Below are 27,194 nucleotides of genomic sequence, written 5' to 3' on the forward strand. Positions count from 1 at the left end.
ACGGGACAACAACCCTAAGCACACAGCCAAGATAACGCAAGAGTGGCTTCTGGACAAGTCTCTGAATGTCCTTGAATGGCCCAGCCAGAGTGACCCAGCCGGACTTGAACCCGGTCGAATATCTCTGGAGATACCTGATAATAGCTGTGCAGCGATGCTCCCCATCCAACCTGAAAGAGCTTGAGTGGATCTGCAGGTAAAAATGGGAGAAACTCCCCAAATACAGGTGTGCCAAACGTGTAGCTTCATACCCAAGAAGACTTGAGGCTGTAATCGCTGTCGAACGTGCTTCAACAATGTAAAGGCTCTGAATACTTGTGTAAATGTGGTATTTCCATTATCTTTTTATATAAATTTGCAAATATGTCTAAAAACATGTTTTTGCCTTGTCATTATGGGGTATTTTATGTAGATTGATGAGAAAGAAAAATGATGTAATACATTTTAGAATAAGCTGTAACGTAACAAAATTTTGAAAAAGTCAAGGGGTCTGAATACTATATTGTACATACCGTTAACAGGTGAAGCCTGCTCCAGAGCGTCTATTTCTCCTGTCCTCCTCCTCATGTTGCCCCCGCTGGACGCTCTGTGGTGGTGCTTCTTCTTGTTCTTTATCAGAATCTTACCCAGCAGCTCCTGGGGCGAGGGTAAGGGCTGAACAGGGATCAGCTATAGGAATGGAGAGATAATATAATACATTAGTAAAAAAGTTTAACGGCTTATCTAGAACCAGCTCCTAAAGCAGGGATCATCAACTAGATTCAGCCGCGGGCCAATTTTATCTTGAGTGGCTGGTCGTGGGGCCCAGAACATAATTCCAAATAAAAAATGTTTTTCTTTTTTTCTTTTCTTATTTTCTTAAGAATAATTCCAAATAAATTGGTTGACTGCAAATTACCCACAAAAATAATTTATAATATTTGACAAAAAAATTATAATTTCAAACCTTGCTTACATTTGTATACAATCACATCTTTCTACTTTGGGTGGGAATAGATTTTTAAAAAAGTATCATATGAAACTGTCCTAAAGGATTGGACACAGCATAATGAAGCAAAAAACATTCCTTTCCCCAGGACACTTCATCAGAGCCTCACATAATTATGTTTATTACGTAGAGGCTCTTATTGTCCCATTATGAAACATAAGCCTTTTTGTAAGTCCCGTGAATAAACGTAGCAGTTCCATGAGTGCAGAGTGCTATTTTTTCTTCCTTTTTCTTTATTCTTTGAAGTATTCTGGGGTAAGGACTTTTTTTTTTTTTTTTCCCAAGTACCTCAGTCGAGCACCTGATTCCCCGTTTGTGTTTAAGCTGGGCTGAAGCGCATTTGGGTACACTTTTATTTACACCATAATGAATGTTGGTCATGTGCAGCAGGTGCTCTACCGCACAAGGTCTGTTATGGTGTGTCCTGCCCTTAAGAATCACCCCAACCCTGACATCTAACCCCTAACCCTTGACCTCTAACCCTTAGCCAGGCCTACCGGGTATTTCTCTAGAGGGTCGATGAGGAGGGCGTCACCAAAAATAGTCCTACAATATTCCGCCATCTTGGCCTGCTGCTTCGCCCTGAGAGAGGGATGGTACGGGGGGGACGAGAGAAAGAGAAAAAAATGAATGGAATAAGAGATACTTTTTAGATTTTTAGTTTTTCTTTCAATGAGCCATTCTCCTTATCACTACCCAGAATGATCACTCACGAGTCAACATGGTTTTCAAAGGAGAGGATTACAGGATAGGGAGAGGTCTTAAACGCACTTTCTGCTATTGCCTCAATCACCTCCTATAGGAGAGAGACAGAGAGAGTGTGAGCGAGAGAGGTCAAAAATAGAATTTCATTTCAGACACATCCAATAATATGTGTGGTTAAGAACTTTAAAGGGTATCTCCGTGGACATGGTGAAGCCTTGTGTGATGCATACTGAACAGAAATATAAAACACTTTCAAAGATTTTACTGAATTACAGTTCATATAAGGAAAACCAGTCAATTGAAATAAATAAATTAGGCCCTAATCTATGGATTTCATATGACTGGGAACACAGTTATGCATCTGTTGCAAAAAAGTAGGGGCGTGTGACCATTTGCTTCATGATGCGCTACACATTTCCTTCGCATAGAGTTGATCAGGCTGATGATTGTGGCTTGTGGAATGCTGTCCCACTCCTCTTCAATGGCTGTGTTAAGTTGCTGGATATGTAACCTTTATTTAACTAGGCAAGTCAGTTAAGAACAAATTCTTATTTACAATGACGGCCTACCCCGGCCAAACCTGGAGGGAACTGAAACACACTGTCGTACAGGTCGGTCCAGAGGATCCCAAACATGCTCAATAGGTGACATGTCTGTTGAGTTTCCAGGCCATGGAAGAACTGAGATATTTTCAGCTTCCAGGACTTGTGTACAAATCCTTACAACGTGGGGCCGTGCCATATCATCCTGAAACATGAGGTGATGGCGGCAGAAGATTGGGCCTCAGGATCTCGCCACGGTATCTATATCACGGTATGTGCATTCAAATTCATTGATAAAATGCAATTGTGTACGTTGTCTGTAGCTTATGCCTGCCTATATCATAACCCCACCGCCATCATCTGACACTCTGTTCACAACATTGACATCAGCAAACCACTTGCCCACACAACACCACACACGTGGTCTGCAGTTGTGAGGCCGGTTGGACATACTGCCAAATTCTCTGGAGGCAGCTTATGGTAGAGAAATTAACATCCAATTCTCTGGCAATAGCTCCGTTGGACATTCCTGCAGTCAGCATGTCAATTGCAAGCTTCTTCAAAACTTGAGACATCTGTGGCAATGTGCTGTGTGACAAAAACTGCACATTTTAGAGTGGCCTTTTATTGTCCCCAGCAGAAGATGCATTTGTGTAATGATCATGCTGTTAAATCAGATTCTTGATATGCCACACCTGCCAGATTGGTGGATTATCTTGGCAAAGGAGAAATGCTCACTAAGAGGGATGTAAACAAATTTGTGCACAAAATTTGAGAGAAATAACCTTTTTTGTGCATATGGAAAATTTCAGCTTACGAAACACTTTACAAACACTTTACATGTTGCGTTTATATTTTTGTTCAGTGAAGAAGTAAACACACATACCGAACCCCCCCCCACCACACACACACACACCTTGAAGGGTATCTCAGTGGTCATGGTAAAGCCGTGCGTGATGTAAGGTTCTTCATCCTGGGGCCGTCCTTTCCAACAGTCCAGCTCTATACAGCGACAGCCGGTCAGCAACACCTGGCGATACATCTCCACCGATGACAGACCTGTCAACTGACCAACTGTGTGGTGGGAGGGGGGGGTTGAGGTAAGAATGAGTGAGATGAGTGTGCGAGCAGCAAGTGTATCATTGTGTGTGTGTGGCATGTGTATCCATGTGCGGTGTGTATGCGTGTGTGGGTGGGTGTGAGGATACCTAGTCAGTTGCACAACTGAATGCGTTCAACTGAAATGTGTCTTCCACATTTAACCCCTCTGAATCAGAGCGGTGCGGGGGGCTATCTGAATCGACGTCCATGTCATTGGCGCCTGGGGAGAAGTTGTTCTTGTGGATTAACTGCCTTGCTCAAGGGCAGAACGGTTGATTTTTCCATCTTGCCGGCTCAGGGATTCAAACCAGCGACCTTTCAGTTACTTAACCGATAGGCTACCTGTGTGTGTGTAGCTGTGAGGCTTGTCTGTGTGCATATCTCAGTGTGTGTGAACTTGTGACGTGTTTGCATGCATTTGAGCGTGTGCATTTGTGTGTATGTCTGTGTGTGTACCTACCTGTGAGGTATGTGTTGTGTGAAGAGTTGATAAAGTAGTGGGACAGGGGCTGGTTCATATCATCTATGATGTCTAGTCTCTCTGGTGGGACGATGGTATTCTCCTCTCCTCCAAGATATTTACTGAACCCCATCAGACTGATCTGGTCTGGAGAGAGGGAGAGAGAGAAAGGGAAGGAGAGAGTGAAAGTGGGAAGAGAAGTGAATGATCAAAAATAAACACATACAGGTGTCTGTGCAAACACATATACACACACAACAACCACAAACACAGTCTCTCTCTGCCCCCATTACCTCTCTCCAGCTGGCTAGCGTTGCTCTCGTATTTCTCCATCAGTTGTCTGATCTGCTCTCTCTTCAGAGGAGGATAGAGGACCTCGTTGAGACGAGAGTCTCTCTGACGACGGTTTATAAAGTCTGTCAGCTGATCCAATGAGAGGAACGGCTTTCCCCGAGAACCACTGGGGGGGGGTTCGAGAGAAAATAGTGTTGAGATTTGAATCTGGCATCATAACATGTTATTTTTATGTATGTGTGCGCTTGTTTGTTTGTGTGTGTGTATGTGCGCATGTTCATGCATTCGTGTGTGAGTGACTCACAGCTCGACAAAGATCCGTTCTATCTCTGGTCGTAGACAGAGACTGTGTAGAAAGCTCTGGAACATTTCCCATGTAAAATCATCTGGCTTAATGCCCTCCACCTACAGAGGTTGCGAGGGATGAAGGGAGGTGGAGAGAGGGAGGCAGGGAGAAAGAGGCAGTTAACCCACTGTTCCTAGGCCATCATTGAAAATAAGAATTTGTTCTTAACTGACTTGCCTAGTTAAATAAAGGTTAAAAAAAAGTGTCAGTTGAAAGGCTTCTACACATCTATCAAACTAACAATTGATCTAGGAGGAAGGGGAAGCGCAACTAAGGTACACAATAGTACATTTTGGTAGATAGAAGGTGCTCTAAGATAGAAGGTGCTCTTTGGGGTAAATTGGTCATCAAAAAGAAAGGAGCTAGGTTATCATAAAAATACAACTCCAAGCTAGAAGTATCAGAACACTTAGAAAGGTAGTTCTAATCTTAAAAATGACTGGGAGAAGTATCAAGAATAAGAAATCAATATATTCCATAGTACACTAGAACACAGCAAAACATGAACAACAACAGTCTAAACATAGCTGAGGGGAATTGAGCAAAATGTCCACTAGATGACAGAAAACGGACCCATCACAACCCTACAGGAAGGGTGAGAAATCCATATCTTCATTTAAACCAAGGTATTTTGTGGCCTGTAGTTTGTAAATCCAAAAACTTTCCCTTTGGTTTAACTGTTTAAGACGGTCCCCTTTTCTAATAGAGGCCGGAATATGATCAATACCCCTAGCTTGTAGGGAGGCAGGATTGCCATGGTTAGAACTACCTTTCAAAGTGTTCTGATACTTCTAGCTTGGAGTTGTATTTTTATGATAACCTAGCTACAGTATTTCACATTTTAATGTGTATACTATTGTTTACTAGGTGTGTCTAATCAATTTTGTCACAACTCCCTCTTCCAATTAGGGCTAATTGGAAAAGCTGTTCAAGAGGGGATATTGTATTATTTTTTTCCCGTACTCCCTGACGAAGGCCATGTAGCCTGAAACGCTGCATTGCCTTCTATTGAACATGCCATACTAATAAAGGCATTTTTAATTAATTATGTGAAGAGTGCCTTGGTCCTCCTTTCTTTTTGATAACTATTGATCTGTTGGGTAGTTTTCCCCGCAACACCAACTGGTGGAACTATTGAACCACTATGTCCAGCTACGGCTACACATCATCAAGATTCTCTCAACAACTGTCCGTAGATGGTTGGGTTGGCTTTAGTTTAATAGATGTGTAAAAGCCTTGACAGTCAGTTTTACCAGCCCTTCTGTTATTGAATCAGCAGGGGGCAGAATGGGACAATAATAACACACACAGGCCTGGTATGACCAGCTACATACAACAGTTACCAGGGCAGCACAGACACTGTTGTGTGTGTGTGTGTGTGTGTGTGTGTGTGTATTCATAGGGAGAAATGGTCTTCGACTAAAGCCTCCCGCATGCAATTTTACACCCAACTACGATGTTTGGTGCAGTATTTATCAAGTGAAAAAATGTGCATGAAAACGAGTCATCTATCGTTGAATGACAACAAACACTTCATTGAAGAATCCCTACTGTTGACCAATGACCGACAAAGGTGCAAAGACTTGAATTTGTGTGCACAAATAGCCGATAAAACCCTTGCCGAAAACCAAAACATCACAAAATGTTGTAATAATACAGTATATGCACAAACTGTTCTGAACTATTTCAGATGGGAAGCATGCGGACGCCTTAAGGGACACCACGATATTACGGAGGAAATGGGTTTGAACTTTGACCTTTGAACCTGACTTTGCAATGCTTTCAGCAGTTCACATATGCTGATCAGCTCTAGGGGCAACTTCATCCTACACCGTATTTACTGATGGAGGAAAAATGGAGGATTATGGATGAATCTGATAACTGATAACTGTGCCAGACAGGTTAGAGATGAGGTTATTGGTTATAGATCAAGATATTGATTACCCTGATCAGACCACACTATTCCAACCACATGAATAAATGAAGGATTGAAGGATTGTGGATCTATAATTTTACTGATAACTATGACAGAGAGGTGATTGATTATAGATTGATAGTTAATTAATTGATTGAGTGATTGATAGATTACCCTGTTGGTGACCAAACCACACTGCTCCAGCGCTGTCTCCACTCGCTTCTTATCAGAAAACATCTTAAGAATACTGAGCGAGAAAGAGGGAGGAAGGGAAAGAGGGAGAGGGGTAGGGAGGGAGAGAGGGAGACAGAGTGAGGCAGGGAGACAGAGGGGGGAAGACAAGGAGGGGAGGGGAGAGAGAGCGAGAGAATTGTTCAGCATTGCTGATTTGGCAACACAAAAAAAAATTGTCAAGCCAATAAAGCATTTAAACTGAATTGAAATGGAGAGAGATGGAGGGGGAGAGCATGTGTTATTGTTAGAATCCATCTTACTAAATTGGATGTAATAATTAAGTTCACCTAAGCACTTTGCATTTAGTTTGAAAACAAACTGTTACATGGCTGGATTTCAGTTTCATTAAAATTAGTTGAGAGGGATAGCGAGCAAGAAGGAGAGAAGGAGAGAGAGTAGGTAGAGAACAACAGAGGGAGAAAGTGAAACTGAGAAAAGAGGTAGAAAGGAGAAGTGGAAAGTCATGCCTGAGAACTACGCCAGGAATGGCAGAAGTGTGTATGTGTGCGTCTCACTTCTTCACTGAAATCTTTCCATCCTGATTCACCTGCAACTTTAACTTGGTGTACCTGACAGAGAGAGACAGAGAGAGACAGAGAGAGAGCATCAAAAAACATGCTATTTCAGTATGAGTTTGATGCACACCACACACACACAACTTACGCTTTGAGGAGGAAAGTGTTGCGAGATGCATTCTGAGACAGAATGTTTGTGGCCAGTTTAAACAGCTCCTCTGTCCACACCTGAACATACACACACACACACACACACACACACACACACACAGCGAACAATTATTATCAAGAACAGTGATAAACACACAAACACACACACGATCAGCACTTAAAATCATCAACTGTAATAAAATCATCAACTGTAATACTACCCACAGTTACATAAACACAAACCACAGACTCAATATCACAAAGAACACAATCAGTGCAGGGATTGAGAGACACAGGTCATGTCCCAAAATGGCACCCTATAAACTATATAGTGCACTGCTTTTGACTAAGGCCCATAGGGCTCTGGTGAAAAGTAGTGCACTTTGTAGGGAATAGGGTGTCATTTGGGGGACACACAGAAGGGGATAACAGAGAGAGTGGAGGGGGAAGGAAGGAGGGAGGGAAGAGAGAGATGAATGCAAACATAAAAGAGAAAAAGGAGGAGGGAACAAACAACAGGAACAGGTGAGCAGCTCAGTGTTAGAGGTGGAGAGGAGAGAGAGTGAGAGAAACAGAAAAAAACATAAGCAGAGAGAAGAGAGTGATAGATGGAGATTATATTTGTTTATTTACAAGTCAAGGAAGGAGGAAAGATGGAATGAAGAGACAAAGGTAACGATATAGAGAGGCAAGTGAGAGGGATTTGAGAGTTGAGTAGAGGTGTTTCTATTGTAAGTCAAGGAAGGAAGGGAGAGAGAGTGAAGGGGACAGAGGTAGCAATAGGTGAGAGGAGAGAAGAGAGTGATAAAGGGGTGAGAGGAGGGATGGATGATAGGAGAGGATAAAATAAAGTGATAAAGGGGTAAGAGGAGATGAGAGGAGAGGAGGGAACAGAGTGAGAGGGATGAGATGAGAGGTCTTTCTATGGTAATACAAGGAAGGAGGGAGGAGAGAGGAAAGGGGCAGAGGGAACGAAGAAGGAGTGATAGAGGGATGATAGGAGAGAGAGGGATGAGAGAAGATAGTGATAGAGGGATGAGAGTAGTGATGGATAAGAGGGGAGGAGAGAGAAAGCTATTTCCATGGTAACCTTGGCAGTGTCTTCCTGCATGGCCTGGAAGTTGAGGAAGGATACGTTGACCAGGTCATTGCCGTGGACAACCGTTACCAGCTTCCCCTCCACGGCAACACCCCCCTCGCCTGGTTTACCGAACCCCAAAACCTCTCTGACACGTGGGTCCTACCAGAGACAATACACAACACTATAACTACACGCTAAAAACATGTAACAACACATTATAAACATGTTAACCGCAGCACTTCTGTTACTGAATCCAGTGCACCTCTTAACACTTGGTCCTAAGGGAGAGAACGTACAACATGTTAGTAAAATACAATATGCTAATAATATGCTAGATACACGCTAAGAACATACTAACTACATCATAACTATAATACACATCAGTAACGCATCACTAACACACGGTCCTTCAACATACAGTATATACAGAAACTAACAACATACCAACTACCATCGTCCTTCCCAGCTTTGGTCATTTTTCTATACTTTACTGTTCATTCTCTATAAGAGGGATCATCAACTACACTGAACAAAAATGTGTTGGTCCCATGTTTAATGAGCTGAAATAAAATATCCCAGAAATGTTCCATATGCACAAAAAGCATATTTCTCTCAAATTTTGTTAACAAATCTGTTTACATCCCTGTTAGTGAGCACTTTGCCAAGACCTGACAGGTGTGGAATATCCAGAAGCTGACTAAACAGCATGATCATAACAGGTGCATCTTGTGCTGAGGACAATAAAAGGCCACTTAAAAAAAAGATAATAATTTCACCTTTATTTAACCAGGTAGGCTAGGTGAGAACAAGTTCTAATTTACAACTGCGACCTGGCCAAGAATAAAGCAAAGCAGTTTGAAACAGTTGAAGAAAATCTATATACAGAGTGAGCAAATGAGGTAAGATAAGAGAGGTAAGGCAATAAATAGGCAATGGTGGCGAAGTAATTACAATATACGAATTAGACACTGGAGTGATTGATGTGCAGAAGACGAATGTGCAAGTAGAGATACTGGGGTGCAAAGGAGCAAGATTTAAAAAAAATACAGGATGGGAGATGAGGTAGTTGGACGAGCTATTTGCAGATGGCTATGTAAAGGTGTAGTGATCTGTGAGCTGCTCTGATAGCTGGTGCTTAAAGCTAGTGAGGGAGATACGAGTCTCCAGCTTCAGTGATTTTTGCAGTTCGTTCCAGTCATTGGCAGCAGAGAACTGTAAGGAAAGGTGTCCAAAGGAGGAATTGGCTTTGGGGGTGACTAGTGAGATATACCTGCTGGAGCGCGTGCTACGGGTGGGTGCTGCTATGGTGACCAGCGAGCTGAGCTAAGGCAGGGCTTTACTTAGCAGAGACTTGTAGATGACCTGGAGCAAGTGGGTTTGGCGACGAGTATGAAGCGAGGGCCAGCCAACGAGAGCGTACAGCTCGCAGTGGTGAGTAGTATATGGGGCTTTGGTGACAAAACGGATGGCACTGTGATAGACTGCATCCAATTTGTTGAGTAGAGTGTTGGAGGCTATTTTGTAAATGACATCACCGAAGTCAAGGATAGGTAGGATGGTCAGTTTTACGAGGGTATGATTAGGCGCATGAGTGAAGGATGCATTGTTGCGAAATAGGATGATAAGATGATTCTAGATTTAATTTTGGATTGGAGATGCTTAATGTGAGTCTGGAAGGAGAGTTTACAGTCTAACCAGACACTTAGAATATGTGGACAACTACAAATACCTAAGTCAGAAACGTCCAGAGTAGTGATGCTGGACGGACGGGCAGGTGCGGGCAGCGACCGGTTTAAGAGCATGCATTTAGTTTTACTTGCATTTAAGAGCAGTTGGAGGCCACGGAAGGAGAGTTGTATGGCATTGAAGCTCATCTGGAGGTTAGTTAACACAGTGTCCAAAGAAGGGTCTGAAGTATACAGAATGGTGTCGTCTGCGTAGAGGTGGATCAGAGAATCACCAGCAGCAAGAGCGACATCATTGATGTAGAGAAGAGAGTCAGCCCGAGAATTGAACCCTGTGGCAACCCCATAGAGACTGCCAGAGGTCCGGACAACAGGCCCTCTGATTTGACACACTGAACTCTATCAGAGAAGTAGTTGGTGAACCAGGCAGGGCAGTCATTTTAGAAACCAAGGCTGAAGAGTCTGCCGATAAGAATGTGGTGATTGACAGAGTCGAAAGCCTTGGCCAAGTTGGTGAATACAGCTGCACAGTAATGTCTCTTATCGATGGTGGTTATGATATCGTTTAGGACCTTGAGCGTGGCTGAGGTGCATCCATGACCAGCTCTGAAACCGGTGGGATTAAAAAATGGTCGGTGATCTGTTTATTAACTTGGCTTTCGAAGACCTTAGAAAGGCAGGGTAGGATAGATATCGGTCTGTAGCAGTTTGGGTCTAGAGTGTCTCCCTTTTTGAAAAGGGGGATGATCGCAGCAGCTCTCCAATCTTTGGGAATCTCAAACGATACGAAAGAGAGGTTGAACAGGCTAGTAATAGGGGTTGCAACAATTTCGGCAGATATTTTTAGAAAGAGAGGGTTCAGATTGTCTAGCCCGGATGATTTGTAGGGGTCCAGATTTTACAGCTCTTTCAGAAAATTAGCTATCTGGATTTGGGTGAAGGAGAAATGGTGGAGGCTTGGGCGAGTTGCTGTGGATGGTGCCGGTCAGTTGACCGGGGTAGGAGTAGCCAGGTGGAAAGCATGGCCAGCCGTAGAAAAATGCTTATTGAAATTCTCAATTAAAGCGGATTTATCGGTGGTGACAGTGTTTCCTAGCCTCAGTGCAGTGGGCAGCTGGGAGGAGGTGCTCTTATTCTCAATGGACTTTACAGTATCCCAGAACTTTTCTGAGTTTGTGCTACAGGATCCAAATTTCTGTTAGAAAAAGCTAGCCTTAGCTTTCCTAACTGCCTGTGTATATTGATTGGTTCCTAACTTCCCCGAAAAGTTGCTTATCGTGGGGGCTATTCGATGCGAATGCAGTACGCCACAGGATGTTTTTGTGCTGGTCAAGGGCAGACAGGTCTGGAGTGAACCAAGGGCTATATCTGTTCCTGGTTCTACATTTTTTGACTGGAGCATGCTTATTTAAGATGGTGAGGAAGGCACTTTTAAAGAATAGCCAAATGTGCAGTTTTGTCACACAACACAATGCCAGAGATGTCTCATGTTTTGAGGGAGCGTGCAATCGCATGCTGACTGAAGAAATGTCCACCAGAGCTGCTGCCAGAGAATTGCATGTTCATTTCTCTACCATAAGGTGCCTCCAACTTAAATTATAGAGAATTTGACAGCAACCACGCCAGCCCAGGACCTCCACATCTGGCTTCTTCAACTGTGGGATCATCTGGGGGGGTGGGGGGATGTGCTGAGGAGTATTTCTGACTGTAATAAAGCCCTTTAGTCAGGAAAAACAAATTGTGATTGGCTGGGCCTGAATGCCAAGTTGGTGAGCCTATGCCTTCCAAGGCCAACCCATGGAGGCACCCCTGTCTAGTCATGTGAAATCCATAGATTATGGTCTAATGAATGTATTTCAAATTGACTGATTTCCTTAGATGAACTCTAACTCAGTAAAGTCTTTATTGAGCGGATGGTCAGGGGGGCGGAACATAATAACAAATAATTTGTAGATTGCGCAAGAAGCCCAAACATATACACTGCTCCAAAAAAAAGGGAACACTTAAACAACACAATGTAACTCCAAGTCACTCACACTTCTGTGAAATCAAACTGTCCACTTAGGAAGCAACACTGATTGACAATACATTTCACATGCTGTTGTGCAAATGGAATAGACAAACAGGTGGAAATTATAGGCAATTAGCAAGACACCCCCAATAAATGAGTGGTTCTGCAGGTGGTGACCACAGACCACTTCTCAGTTCCTATGCTTCCTGGCTGATGTTTTGGTCACTTTTGAATGCTGGTGGTGCTTTCACTCTAGTGGTAGCATGAGACGGAGTCTACAACCCACACAAGTGGCTCAGGTAGTGCAGCTCATCCAGGATGGCACATCAATGGGAGCTGTGGCAAGAAGGTTTGCTGTGTCTGTCAGCGTAGTGTCCAGAGCATGAAGGCGCTACCAGGAGACAGGCCAGTACATCAGGAGACGTGGAGGAGGCCGTAGGAGGGCAACAACCTTCGCATTTGTGCAAGGAGGAGCAGGAAGAGCACTAACAGAGCCCTGCAAAATGACCTTCAGCAGGCCACAAATATGCAAGTGTCTGCTCAAACGGTCAGAAACAGACTCCATGAGGGTGGTATGAGGGCCCAACGTCCACAGGTGGGGGTTGTGCTTACAGCCCAACACCGTGCAGGAAGTTTGGCATTTGCCAGAGAACACCAAGATTGGCAAATTCGCCACTGGCGCCCTGTGCTCTTCACAGATGAAAGCAGGTTCACACTGAGCACATGTGACAGACGTGACAGAGTCTGGAGACGCCGTGGAGAACATTCTGCTGCCTGCAACATCCTCCAGCATGACCGGTTTGGTGGTGGGTCAGTCATAGTGTGGGGTGGCATTTCTTTGGGGGGCCACACAGCCCTACATGTGCTCGCCAGAGGTAGCCTGACTGCCATTCGGTACCGAGATGAGATCCTCAGACCCCTTGTGAGACCATATGCTGGTGCGGTTGGCCCTGGGTTCCTCCTAATGCAAGACAATGCTAGACCTCATGTGGCTGGAGTGTGGCAGCAGTTCCTGCAATAGGAAGGCATTGATGCTATGGACGGGCCGCCCGTTCCCCAGACCTGAATCTAATTGAGCACATCTGGGACATCATGTCTCGCTCCATCCACCAATGCCACTTTGCACCACAGACTGTCCAGGAGTTGGCGGATGCTTTAGTCCAGGTCTGGGAGGAGATCCCTCAGGAGACCATCCGCCACCTCATCAGGAACATGCCCAGGCGTTGTAGGGAGGTCATACAGGCACTTGGAGGCCACACACACTACTGAGCCTCATTTTGACTTGTTTTAAGGACATTACATCAAAGTTGGATCAGCCTGTAGTGTGGTTTTCCACTTTAATTTTGAGTGTGACTCCAAATCCAGACCTCCATGGGTTGATAAATTTGATTTCCATTTTTAATTTGTGTGTGATTTTGTCGTCAGAACATTCAACTATGTAAAGAAAAAAGTATTTAATAAGAATATTTCATTCATTCAGATCTAGGATGTGTTATTTTAGTATTCCCTTTATTTTCTTGAGCAGTGTATAATATTTGACTAAAACATAGTCATTTCAAACCATGCTTACATTTGTATAAGATCACGTGTATCTCATTTCCAGAAAACTTGGGGGGCCAAATATTTGGCCCGCGGACCACCAGTTGGGTAGTCCTGCTCTATAAGATCTTGTCATTCTATACTTCTGTTTATAATATAAACGTTATACTGTATGCATATGCAGGGATGCAACTTTGGTTATAGAAGTGGGGGGGAGATAATATACAATCGAAGTCAGAAGTTTACACACACCTTAGCCAAACACATTTAAACTCAGTTTTTCACAATTAATGAAAGATAATCCTAGTAAAAAATTCCCTGTCTCAGGTCAGTTAGGATCACCACTTTATTTTAAGAATGTGAAATGTAAGAATAATAGTACATAATAATAGAATAATAGTACAATAATAGTACAAGAATAATAGTACAATTATTTAATATAGCTTTTATTTCTTTCATCACATTCCCAGTGGGTCAGAAGTTTACATAAACTCAATTAGTATTTGGTAGCATTGACTCTAAATTGTTTAACTTGGGGCAAACATTTCAGATAGCCTTCCAAAAGCTTCCCACAATAAGTTGGGTGAATTTTGGCCCATTCCTCCTGACAGAGCTGGTATAACTGACTCAGGATTGTAGGCCTCCCTGCTAGCACACGCTTTTTCAGTTCTGCCCATAAATTCTCTATGGGATTGAGGTCAGGGCTTTGTGATGGCCACTCCAATACCTTGACTTGTTGTCCTTAAGCCATTTTGCCACAAATTTGGAAGTATGCTTGGGGTCATTGTCCATTTGGAAGACCCATTTGCGACCAAGCTTTAACTTCCTGACTGATGTCTTGAGATGTTGCTTCAATATATCCACATTATTTTCCTCCTCTTGATGCCATCCATTTTGTGAAGTGCACCAGTCCCTCCTGCAGCAAAGCACCCCCACAACATGATGTTGCCACCCCCTTGCTTCACGGTTGGGATGGTGTTCTTCGGCTTGCAAGCCTCCCCCTTTTTCCTCCAAACATAACAATGGTTGTTCTGGCCAAACAGTTATATTTCTGTTTCATCAGACCAGAGGACATTTCTCCAAAAGGTATGATCTTTGTCCCCATGTGCAGTTGCAAACCGTAGTCTGTCTTTTTTATGGCAGTTTTGGAGCAGTGGCATCTTCCTTGCTGAGCGGCCGTTCAGGATGTCGATATAGGACTTGTTTTACTGTGGATATAGATACTTTTGTATCTGTATCCTCCACCATCTTCACAAGGTCCTTTGCTGTTGTTCTGGGATTGATTTGCACTTTTCGCACCAAAGTATGTTCATCTCTAGGAGACAGAATGCGTCTCCTTCCTGAGTGGTATGACGGTTGCATGTTCCCATGGTGTTTATACTTGCGTACAATTGTTTGTACAGATGAACGTGGCACCTACAGGCGTTTGGAAATTGCTCCCAAGGAAGAACCAGACTTGTGGAGGTCTACATTTTTTTCTGAGGTCTTGGCTGATTTCTTTTGATTTTCCCATTATGTCAAGCAAAGAGGCACTGAGTTTGAAGGTAGGCCTTGAAATACATCCACAGGTACACCTCCAATTGACTCAAATGATGTCAATCAGACTATCATAAGCTTCTAAAGCCATGACATAATTTTCTGGAATTGTCTGGAATTTTCCAAGCTGTTTAAAGGCACAATTCCAGTCTGACCCACTGCAATTGTGATACAGTGAATTATAAGTGAAATAATCTGTCTGTAAACAATTGCTGGAAAAAGTAGATGTCCTAACCGACTTCCCAAAACTATAGTTTGTTAACAAGAAATTTGTGGAGTGGTTGAAAATTGAGTTTAATGACTCCAACATAAGTGTATGTAAACTTCCAACTTCAACTGTAGGTGTTCCTTTTGTCCAGGTGGGAAAAGGCAGTGTGGAGTGCAATAGAGATGGTATCATCTGTGGATCTGTTGGTGCGGTATGCAAATTGGGGTGGGTCTAGGGTTTCTGGGATAATGGTGTTGATGTGAGCCATGACCAGTCTTTCAAAGCATTTCATGGCTACAGACGTGAGTGCTACGGGTTGGTAGTCATTCAGGCAGGTTACCATGGCGTTCTTGGGCACATGGAATATGGTGGTCTGCTTGAAACATGTTGGTATTACAGACTCAGACAGGGAGAGGTTGAAAATGTCAGTGAAGACACTTGCCAGTTGGTAAGCTCATGCCAGTTGGTAAGCTCATGCCCAGAGTACACGTCCTGGGACTCCATCTGGCCCAGCGGCCATCTGAATGTTGACCTGTTTAAAGTTCTTACTCACATCGGCTGCGGAGAGTGTGATCACACAGTCATCCGGAACAGCTGATGCTCTCATGTATGTTTCAGGGTTACTTGCCTCGAAGCAAGCATAGAAGTTATTTAGCTCATCTGGTAGACTCGTGTCACTGGGCAGCTCTCGGCTCTGCTTCTCTTTGTGGTCTGTAATAGTTTGCAAGCCCTGCCACATCAGACGAGCATCGGCGCCGGTATAGTACGATTCGTTCTTAGTCCTATATTGACTCTTTTCCTATTTGAAGGTTCGTCGGAGGGCATAGCGGGATTTCTTATAAGCTTCTGGGTTAGAGTCCCACCCCTTGAAAGCGGCAGCTCTACCCTTTAGCTCAGTGTGAATGTTGCCTGTAATCCATGGCTTCTGGTTGGGGTATGTACGTACAGTCACTGATAAAGCCAGTGACCGATGTGGTGTACTCCTCAATGCCATCGGAAGAATTCCGGAACATATTCCAGTCTGTGCTAGCAAAACAGTCCAGTAGCTTAGCATCTGTTGATCTGACCACTTTTTTATAGACCGAGTCACTGGTGCTTCCTGCTTAAATTGTTGCTTGTAAGCAGGAATCAGGAGGATAGAGTTATGGTCAGATTTGCAAAATGGAGGACGAGGGAGAGCTTTGTACACGTCTCTGTGTGGAGTAAAGGTGGTCTAGAAATTTTCCCTCTGGTTGCACATTTAACATACTGATAAAACTGCTTTAAGTTTCCCTGCATTAAAGTCACCGGCCACTCGGAGCTCCACCTCTGGATGAGCGTTTTCCTGTTTGCTTGTAGCGGAATACAGCTCATTGAGTGCGGTTTTAGTGCCAACCTCGCTCTGTGGTGGATGTAGAGAGCTACGAAAAATGCAGATGAAAACTCTCTAGGTAGATAGTGTGGTCTACAGCTTATCATGAGATACTCTACCTCAGGAGAGCAAAACTTTGAGACTTCCTTAGATATCGTTCACCAGCTTATGCATAGGCCCCCTGCCCCATGTGTTACCAGAGGCTGCTGTTCTGTCTTGCTGATAGTGTATAACTCGCCAGCTGTATGTTCTTAATGTCGTCATTCAGCCACGATTCGCTGAAACATAAGATATTACAGTTATTAATGTCCCGTTGGTAGGATATATGTGCTTACAGTTCGTCCCATTTATTTTCCAGCGATTGAACATTAGCTAGCAGAACAGAGGGCAAGGGCAGATTAGCTACTCGTCGCCTGATCCTCGCACGTCACGCTGATCTTTTGCCCCGAAATCTCAGTTTCCTTCTCCAGCGAATTACGGGGATCGGGGCCTGGTCGGGTGTCTGCAGTATATCTCTTGCGTCCGACTCAATGAAGAAGAACTCCTCGTCCAATTTGAGGTGAATAATCCCAGTTCTGATGTCCAGAAGCTCTTTTCGTTCATAAGAGACGGTAGCAGAAACATTATGTAAACAGCCTAACCGACCGCTCGGAGGCGTCCTCATGGTCCTAAAGCAGATCGTTGCCTCGTTTTGTACCACATTCCAATGATAAAACTGGGGGGGACAACAATTCAATTTCAGAATGTGGCCCTGTCCCCAGTGAAAGTTGCACCACTGTGTATATATACTGTATGTATTTAGAACAAAGCAAACAGCATCTCAGGTAAGTTTTCTATTCTAGCGTGTAGTGATTAAGGTTAGGCTTGGGCGTAGGAGAAGCTGATCCTAGATCTGTGGTTAAGGGCAAAGTTGAGTGCGACCTATGCCCACAGCTTAATCAACTACTTCCTGTTCCACTGTCTCTGCTTACATAATTTCCTGTGTGTGTGTGTGTGTGCGTAACCAGACAAGCAGTGAGTGGCAACTGGAAACAGGGAACACTTTTCTACACAACACCTTGCACTGAGGACCAGTATGAAGCAAGGATGTGTCATATCCAATGATGTATATAAACCCTGGATTGCTGATGCTATGTATTGGCCATTGAGAGGCTTTTAAGCCACCGGTCGGCCATATTGGCACTCCTCCATAGAGCCCCACAGTGGAGGTGTCATAATACCCATAAAACCTAGCAGTCAAACAGGGAAATGGTTCCAATCGTTTTTCCACCATTAATTTTCCCCGTTGGGGATTTTAGAAACACTTAATGGCTGTGTTTTGTGTAGGCTTACCCTGGCATGGCGTTTTGATAACAATGTAAATCTCTCTCGGACAGGTGACTTTTATCAATAAATTTGGCTCTAATTACACTCAGATTAGAAAATGCTAATTATCATCAAAAGAAGACATGCAAAACTACAAATCCCTGCAAGCTCCTGCACATCATCTTTAGCTGACACCTTTGCTAATAGGTATTGTGTCAAATAAAATCTTGCACAAGACAGTTCACGGAATTGTTAATTCAAAGAAATGTGGCCAATTTATACATTACTACAATTTGATTTTTTATTTATTTTTATTTCTTAGCTGAAATTAGATAGTTAATCCAGATAGTCTTACCATTTTCTCGATTCGGCAGTCTAGTTCAGATCATCATGGCATTTGTAGATCTTTATGATAGCCAAATTAGCAGCTAAGTAGTGCTTAATTTTTGGAGGGTAAATACAGCCAAATATATTGATTAAAGTCACCTTGTCCTTGAGAGATTTACACGGTTATCAAAACATCATGCCATCAAGAATGGTAAAACCATTTCCCTGTCTGACCGCCAGGTTTAATAGAAACTTTACTCGGTAGGCAATTAAGGTCACACTTATGAAAACTTAGGACACTAAAGAGGCATTTCGACTCTGAAAAACACCAAAATATAGATGCCCAGGGTTCATCTGCGTGAACGTGCCTTGAGGACTGCAGATGTGACCAGGGCAGTAAATTGCAATGTCTGTACTGTGAGACACCTAAGACAGCGCTGACAGCTGATCATACTCGCAGTGGCAGACCACGTATAATAACACCTGCATAGAATCGGTATATCCGAACATCACACCTGCAGGAAAGGTACAGGATGGCAACAACAACTGCCCGAGTTACAACAGGAACACACAATCCCTCCATCAGTGCTCAGATTGTCCGCAATAGGCTGAGAGAGGCTGGACTGAGGGATTGTAGGCCTGTTGAAAGGCAGGTCCTCACCAGACATCACCGGCAACAAAGTCGCCTATGGGCACAAACCCACCGTCGCTGGACCAGACAGGACAGGCAAAAATTGCTCTTCACTGACGAGTCGCGGTTTTGTCTCACCAGGGGTGATGGTCGGATTCACGTTTATCATCGAAGGAATGAGCATTACACGAAGGCATGTAACTCTGGAGCGGGATCGATTTGGAGGTGGAGGGTCCGTCATGGTCTGGGACGGTGTGTCACAGCATCATCGGACTGAGCTTATTGTCATTGCAGGCAATCTCAACGCTGTGAGTTACAGGGAAGACATCCTCATCCCTCATGAGGTACCCTTCCTGCAGGCTCATCCTGACATGACCCTCCAGCATGACAATGCCACCAGCCATGCTGCTCGTTCTGTGCGTGATTTCAGGAATGTCAGTGTTCTGCCATGGCAAGCGAAGAGCCTGGATCTCAATCCCATTGAGCACGTCTGGGACCTGTTGGATCGGAGGGTGAAGGCTAGGGCCATTCCCCCCAGAAATGTCCGGGAACTTGCAGGTGCCTTGGTGGAAGAGTGGGATAACATCTCACAGCAAGAACTGGCAAATCTGGTGCAGTCCATGAGGAGGAGATGCACTGCAGTACTCAATGCAGCTGGTGGCCACACCAGAAACTGACTGTTACTTTTGACCTCCCCTTTGTTCAGGGACACATTATTCCATTTCTCTTAGTCACATGTCTGTGGAACTTGTTCAGTTTATGTCTCAGTTGTTGAATCTTGTTATGTTCATACAAATATTTACACATGTTAAGTTTGAAAATAAACGCAATTGACAGTGAGAGGACATTTGTTTTCTTATTTAAGTATTTTTTTGTTGCAGTGGGGAAAGTAACATTAGTAATCTCAAAAAAGTATACTTTAAGGAAATGTTTTCATATATTTTTTAGCTCACATAATATAATTTAAAAGTATACAGTACCAGTTAAAAGTTTGGACACACCTACTCATTCAAGGGTTTTTCTTTCTTTTGAATATTTTCTACATTGTAGAATAATAGTGAAGATATGTAACCAAAAAGATGCTAAACAAATCAAAATATATTTTAGATTATTCAAAGTAGCTACCCTTTGCCTTGATGACAGCTTTGCAAACTCTTGACATTCTCTCAACCAGGTTTTCCAACAGTCTTGAAGGAGTTCCCACATATGCTGAGCACTTGTTGGCTGCTTTTCCTTCACTCTGCAGTCCAACTCATCCCAAACCATCTCAATTTGGTTGAATTCGGGTGATTGTGGAGGCCAGGTCATCTGATGCAGCACTCCATCAATCTCCTGCTTGGTCAAATAGCCCTTACACATACTGGAGGTGTGTTTTGGGTCATTGTCCTGTTTGTAAAAAAAAAAGATTGTCCCACTAAGCGCAAACCAGATTGGATGGTGTATCACTGCATAATGCTGTGGTAGCCATGTGGGTTAATTGTGCCTTGAATTCTAAATAAATAACTGACAGTGTCACCAGCAAAGCACCATCACACCTCCTCCTCCATGCTTCACGGTGCGAACCACACATGCAGGGATCATCCATTCACCTACTCTGCGTCTCACAGAGACACGGCGGTTGGAACCAAAAATCTCAAATTTGGACTCATCAGACCAAACGACAGATTTCAACCGGTCTAATGTCCATTGCTCGTATTTCTTGGCCCAAGCAAGTATCTTGTTATTGCTGTCCTTTAGTAGTGGGTTTTTGTCAGCAAGTTTACCATGAAGGCCTGATTCACGCAGTCTCCTCTGAACAGTTGATGTTGAGATGTATCTGTTACCTGAACTCTGAAGCATTTATTTGGGCTGCACATTCTGAGGCTGGTAACTCTAATGAACTTATCCTCTGTAGCAGAGGTAACTCTGGGTCTTCCTTTGCTGTGGCGGCCCTCATGAGAGCCAGTTTCATCATAGTGCTTGATGTTTTTTGGGACTGCACTTGAAGAAACTTTCGAAGTTCTTGACATTTTCGGTATTGACTGACCTTCATGTCTTAAATTAATGATGGACTGTCGTTTCTCTTTGCTTGTTTGAGCTGTTCTTGACATAATATGGACTTTATTTGATAAAAGACTATCTTCGTTTATCATCCCTACCTTGTGATAACAGAACTGATTGGCTCAAACACATTTAGAAGGAAAGAAATTCCACAAATTAACTTTTAACAAGGCACATCTGTTAATTTAAATTCATTTCAGGTGACTACGTCATGAAGCTGGTTGAGAGAATGCCAAGAGTGTGTAAAGCGGTCATCAAGGCAAAGGGTGGCTACTTTGAAGAATATCAAATCTATTTTCTGTTTAACACTTTTTTGGTTGCTACATGATTTCCTATGTGTTATTTCATAGTTTTAATGTCTTCACTATTATTCTACAATTTAGAAAATAGTAAAAAAGAAAATAAAAACCCTGGAATGAGTAGGTGTGTCCAAACTTTTGACTGGTACTATATATTAAGGTGTCTGTAATAGAACAAATGTGGCAAAAATATATGCAGACATTAATAAATGCATTTCTATAGCTTCCAAAATACAGTTTACAATGGTGGGGGAGTGCCAAGATGGAGGCACGGTTGTTTCAACACAGTGCCACCTATCAGTCATCGAGTGTATGTATAATCATTGGTCACATCGAACTCTCCAAAATGTCAAATGTAATGTAAATCAAATGTATCCCATGACGTATTCTCTATCCACAGCTGTGATAGGATCATCGTTGTGGCCGTATTCATAAAGTGCACACCGTAGAACCATATCAAAATGTAGCAAAACATTTTGCAACGGAAAATGAAAACACACATACACGTTACCCACCTTTGGTAGTTTGGCTAACTTCCCCGTTCTGGTGTCTCTTATCTGGCTAATGTCAAGAATTTCCACTTCCTGAAAAAGAGAGACATATGGAGTTATAGAATGAGAGAGAGAGAGAGAAATAAAGACAGAAAGGGATACAGATAAAGCATGTTAATACTTGTCATTGTGGTCAGTCCCACATATATTGCTTGAAAAAAGTTTTTCAGACAAGACAGAGACAGATACAGAGAGAGATTGGGGAGATCGTCAGACACTGAGACAAGTAAGAAGAAGCAGAGAATGATAGAGCAATAGAACAAGAAAAGGAAGAGGAGTGAAATAGAAATTAAGCTTTTAATACTTTTTACTACAGAACTTAAGCCTTCTTTTTCACCCCATTACTTCTCAATCACTCCTCCGACCCTTCATCCATTATTTCTCACCCCTCTCCTCCTGTCCCTCATGCAATCCCTCCTCTATCCCCTCAACCTTTTTGTATAGCCTCTCTCCCCCTCCCCTTTCTTCCAACACCAGACCCTTTCTTTCTATCCTCTCATCCACCTCCCACCTCTCATCTTTCTTTCATCCCTCTCTCAGACATAAACAGTATGTGAAGTGGAGCAGCTATAAGCTTTGAGGTTTCCGGGCACCTTCTATGGCTGTTCAGAGTCACACTGACAGGGGGCTAGGTTGTAGGTCTGAGAAAGACTGGACACCAGGCGGAAAGAGGGATAGGAGACAGAGAAGGAAATAGGGAAGGAAGAATTGAAAGAGAGGGAGAGAGAAAGGAGAAGGAGATAAGGATGGATGGATGGAAGAAAGGAGAGAAAGAAAGAAGAAAATGGGAGGGAGAGGAGGAAGGAGGGAGAGAAAGAAGGAGAGGGAGGGAGAGAGAGGGGGGCAACATCCTCGTAAAGGGCACCATAAACAGAGTCGAGGCCACACTAAATATTTGTGCTGTTAAGCTGTCGTCCTGACTGTATTTCTGACTCCCTCACTCTCCCTCTCTTCCTCCCTCTCTCTTTCCATCCAGACATCTTTCTGGATGGAAAGCGGTCATGAAAGGTTGCAGGTCAGGACCAGCAGACCAATGGGATTTGTTTCTGGTGCAGCCGGTCGTTCCTGATTGGCCTGTGCGTAAATGTTACTTCCTGGGGACAATGCTTCTGGGTCGTTAGGACATTTATATTCTCTCCCTGAGGCAAACACACACACACACCTCTCCCAGAGGCCTTGGTTTCATTACAACATCGGCATGACGACTCCCTGGAGACCACGGAAACTGACTCGCTAGCTAACCAACCGCCAAGAGTCCATCCCACATGTGGAGTATGTGTGTTAGAGAGACCACTAATCACAGATCTAAATGGCCATGTAAATACCAGGGCCCTTGGGTCACACACACACAAGGTCACACACACACCCGCCCACAAACACTCCACGGTGATGCAGCAAGCTGACATATCCTCCAAATGTCCTGACTTGTTGTGTAACAGAGGGTCTCTCTCTCTGTTTGTTTGTTCCAGGCACACATTCCAGGTATATATTGGCCTGTACATGTTGTTGGCTCAGTGTGTAATAGTAAGCCTTTTCCATCATTACTACTACTATATTTTAGGGAAAGAGAAGGAGAAAACGAGAGAGAGGGGGACAGAGAGAAAGTCATTGCAGCTAGACTGTATTATTCAATGCATTTTTACCTTGTGACAGCATTCTACTATAGTTCACACACTGGAATAATAGACCTATGTGTAGGCCTGTAAGATAGACATATTTCAGATGGTAGAAAGATAACATTGTTCAATTTTTAAACTTTTCCAAATTGAATGGATTGTTATCGATGTATTCTAATTAAGCAATAAGGCACGAGGGGGTGTGGTATATGGCCAATATACCATGGCTAAGGGCTGTTCTTATGCACGACGCAATGCGGAGTCTCTGAATACAGCCCTTAGCCATGGTATATTGGCTATATACCACAAACTCCTGAGGTGCCTTATTACTATTATAATATAATATAATATTATACCAACGTAATTAGAGCAGTAAAAATACATATTTTGTCATACCCGTGGTATACTGTTTAATATCAGCATTCAGGGTTCGAACCATCAATTTTATAATGTGGCTTCTCATGTGGGAGTTCCATGTGTTTAGGTCTGCTATTTGTGAGGTTCCTGTGGAACCATTGAAACAGGACCTGCTCTCATGTGTCTGTCTAATTTTCTAGGATATTCATATATCCTTATATCTGAAAGAAGAATCAGAGTGGCCAACACGTGGGACATGTGTGGAAACGTTTTTTAATGTCTCGAGGACATCTAAAGCACAGATTGGAAACAGAAAAGTCCAGAAAGTTCAGCCCTCACCTTCTTCCTCCTCCCTTGATCTCTTTCTCATCCAACCATACCTCCCTTGTTCTTTCTCCTTCTAATAAAACAATGATGGAGGGACCACACCTTTCCTCTCACACCACTGTGTGTGTGTGTGTCTTGGGATTTGAGGTCTCTCTGTCTAAGACAAATATACCCCAATCAGTGCAGCTACTAAATGTCACATGGCGTCACTAGGAAAAGTGATAACTTAAGTAGGAGCTAGTTATTTCTCCTCCCATAGACACAAACTATTCACCTATAACCATACACACACAGAACTTCCTCTAATAATCAGTGGCAAATATCACTTCCTCCTTGTAAGAATAGAGGAGGTGGGTCAAGTTGTATTTAAACAAAGCTGTTTTGATGCTTTTCCCACTAAAGTAACTAATGGATAAGGTTAGTAGTAACAGATTTATAGCTGTGAGTCTTCTTGGGTACTTCTCTAAGAGCTTTGCGCACCTGGATTGTGCAATATTTGCCCATTATTCTTTTCATAATCCTTCAAGCTCTGTCAATGTGTTGGGGGTCATGGCTAGACAGCAATTTTCAAGTCTTACCATAGATTTTGACAGTGGGATACCACACACACATGTACGCACACACGCGCACACTTTGGGGGAAGCGTTCAAACAATGGATTTGATACTGTGCACTTTCCCTGATCTGCATGACACAATAGTTTCACTAAACCGAGGAAGAGAAAGCTGTATGTGTGTGCGTGCCTGTGTGCGCATGTGTCTGTCTGTCTGTCTGTGACGACAGCACTTTGGTACCCTGCAAAGCATGATCCGTTATGTATATCGCACGAGTCAAATGTAATGGAGTCTGTTACACATGTTAATGGTTGCCACTCATACAAGGACCTGTACAATCGTGGCCAAAAGTTGAGAATGACACAAATATGAATTTTCAAAAGTCTGCTGCCTCAGTTTGTATGATGGAAATTTGCATATACTCCAGAATGTTATGAAGATGAATCAATTAATTGCAAAGTCCCTCTTTGCCATGCAAATGAACTGAATCCCCCAAAAACATTTTCACTGCATTTCAGCCTGCTACAAAAGGACCAACTGACATCATGTCAGTGATTATCTCATTAACACAGGTGTGAGTGTTGACGAGGACAAAGCTGGAGATCACGCTGTCATGCTGATTGAGTTCGAATAACAGATTGGAAGCTTCAAAAGGAGGGTGGTGCTTGGAATCATTGTTTTTCCTCTGTAATCCATGGTTACCTGCAAGGAAACACGTGCTGTCATCATTTCTTTGCACAAAAAGGGCTTCACAGGCAAGGATATTGCTGCCAGTAAGATGCACCTATATCAACCATTTATCGGATCATCAAGAACTTCAAGGAGAGCGGTTCAATTGTTGTGAAGAAGGCGCCAGGACCGTCTCCTAAAGTTGATTCAGCTGTGGGATTGGGGCACCACCAGTACAGAGCTTGCTCAGGAATGGCAGCAGGCAGGTGTGAGTGCACCTGCACGCACAGTCAGGCGAAGACTTTTGGAGGATGGCCTGGTGTCAAGAAGGGGAGCAAAGAAGCCACGTCTCTCCAGGAAAAACATCAGGGACAGACTGGTATTCCTCAAAAGGTACAGGGATTGGACTGCTGAGGACTAGGTCATTTTCTCTGATGAATCCCCTTTCCGATTGTTTGAAGCATCCGGAAAAAAAGCTTGTCCGGAGAAGACAAGGTGAGCGCTACCATCAGTCCTGTGTCATGCCAACAGTAAAGCATCCTGAGACCATTCATGTGAGGGGTTGCTTCTCAGCCAAGGGACTGGGCTCACTCACAATTGTGCCTAAGAACACAGCAATGAAAAAATAATGGTACCAACACATGCTCCGAGAGGCAACTTCTCCCAACCACTCAGGAACAGTTTGGTGACGAACAATGCCTTTTCCAGCATGATGGTGCACCTTGCCATAAGGCAAAAGTGATAACTAAGTGGCTCGAGGAAAAAAACATTGATATTTTGGGTCCATGGCCAGGAAAATCCCCAGACATTAATCCCATTGAGAACGTGTGGTCAATCCTCAAGAGGCTGGTGGACAAACAAAAACCCACAAATTCTGACAAACTACAAGCATTGATTATGCAAGAATGGGCTGCCATCAGTCAGGATGTGGCCCAGAAGTTAATTGACAGCACGCCAGGGCGGATTGCAGAGGTCTTGAAAAAGAAGGGTCAATGTAATTCATGTAATTGTCAATAAAAGCCTTTGACGCTTGTAGTTATACTTCAGTATCTCATCTGAAAAAAATATCTAAAGACACTTTAAGCAGCACATTTTGTGGAAATTAATATTTGTGTCATTCTCAAAACCTTTGGCCACGACTGTACATAAGCTAGACATGAGCACCTAGACATGATCGCCTTGTCTCACCAACAGTACACATTCACAAACATTCTCATCAGAAGAGTCTGGTTTGATGTTGATGATGTGTTTTCTTGTATGCCAAATAAGACACATATTGTTGTTGTGGGGGAGGCAAGAGGGAGGTGCTCATTTTGGAAGTGGGTTTCGACTCTTACATGGTCCAGACTTTTGCTGACAAGTTACTGAAATACCAGCCCCTCGTGTCATGCCTGAACAGCCTCAATTATCAGTCCAAGCTTATGGTACTGACAGTACGTGACCTTCAGATTGCAGGCCTGCATAAGACAAAGGAAAATCAGCTAGTGAGGTACTGCTCCATGTCAGCGGTCATGGGCAGCCTTGCTGTGTGGAGAAGAAGGTGCTTTCTGTATCCAAAAGTGTCCAGATATCCATGCCTTTTGAAATGTTCAAGTCTTTAAAAAATATATATACACAGTGGGGCAAAAAAGTATTTAGTCAGCCACCAATTGTGCAAGTTCTCCCACTTAAAAAGATGAGAGAGGCCTGTAATTTACATCATAGGTACACTTCAACTATGACAGACAAAACGGGAAAAACAATTCCATAAAAATCACATTGTAGGATTTTTAATGAATTTATTTGCAAATTATGGTGGAAAATAAGTATTTGGTCACCTACAAACAAGCAAGATTTCTGGCTCTCACAGACCTGTAAC

General features: G+C 43.3%; 1 protein-coding gene across 2 annotated transcripts in view; it reads right to left on the bottom strand.

The window, feature by feature from the left end:
• LOC112214487 (phospholipase C, beta 3 (phosphatidylinositol-specific)) overlaps positions 1-27,194 on the bottom strand; it is a 101,747-nt gene that overhangs the window by 26,347 nt on the left and 48,206 nt on the right. For both annotated transcript variants that reach the window (XM_024373263.2, XM_024373264.2), the window contains exons 3-14: positions 21,779-21,847; positions 8,341-8,490; positions 7,249-7,328; positions 7,101-7,154; positions 6,526-6,598; positions 4,395-4,495; positions 4,090-4,256; positions 3,797-3,943; positions 3,152-3,309; positions 1,702-1,784; positions 1,486-1,570; positions 513-669 (exon numbers count right to left, since the gene is read on the bottom strand). In XM_024373263.2, coding sequence (XP_024229031.1) covers positions 513-669; positions 1,486-1,570; positions 1,702-1,784; positions 3,152-3,309; positions 3,797-3,943; positions 4,090-4,256; positions 4,395-4,495; positions 6,526-6,598; positions 7,101-7,154; positions 7,249-7,328; positions 8,341-8,490; positions 21,779-21,847 — 1,324 coding nt within the window. The remainder of the gene's footprint in view (positions 1-512; positions 670-1,485; positions 1,571-1,701; positions 1,785-3,151; positions 3,310-3,796; positions 3,944-4,089; positions 4,257-4,394; positions 4,496-6,525; positions 6,599-7,100; positions 7,155-7,248; positions 7,329-8,340; positions 8,491-21,778; positions 21,848-27,194) is intronic.

The sequence above is a fragment of the Oncorhynchus tshawytscha genome, linkage group LG15 (assembly GCF_018296145.1).
Source record: "Oncorhynchus tshawytscha isolate Ot180627B linkage group LG15, Otsh_v2.0, whole genome shotgun sequence".
Lineage (NCBI taxonomy): Eukaryota > Metazoa > Chordata > Actinopteri > Salmoniformes > Salmonidae > Oncorhynchus > Oncorhynchus tshawytscha.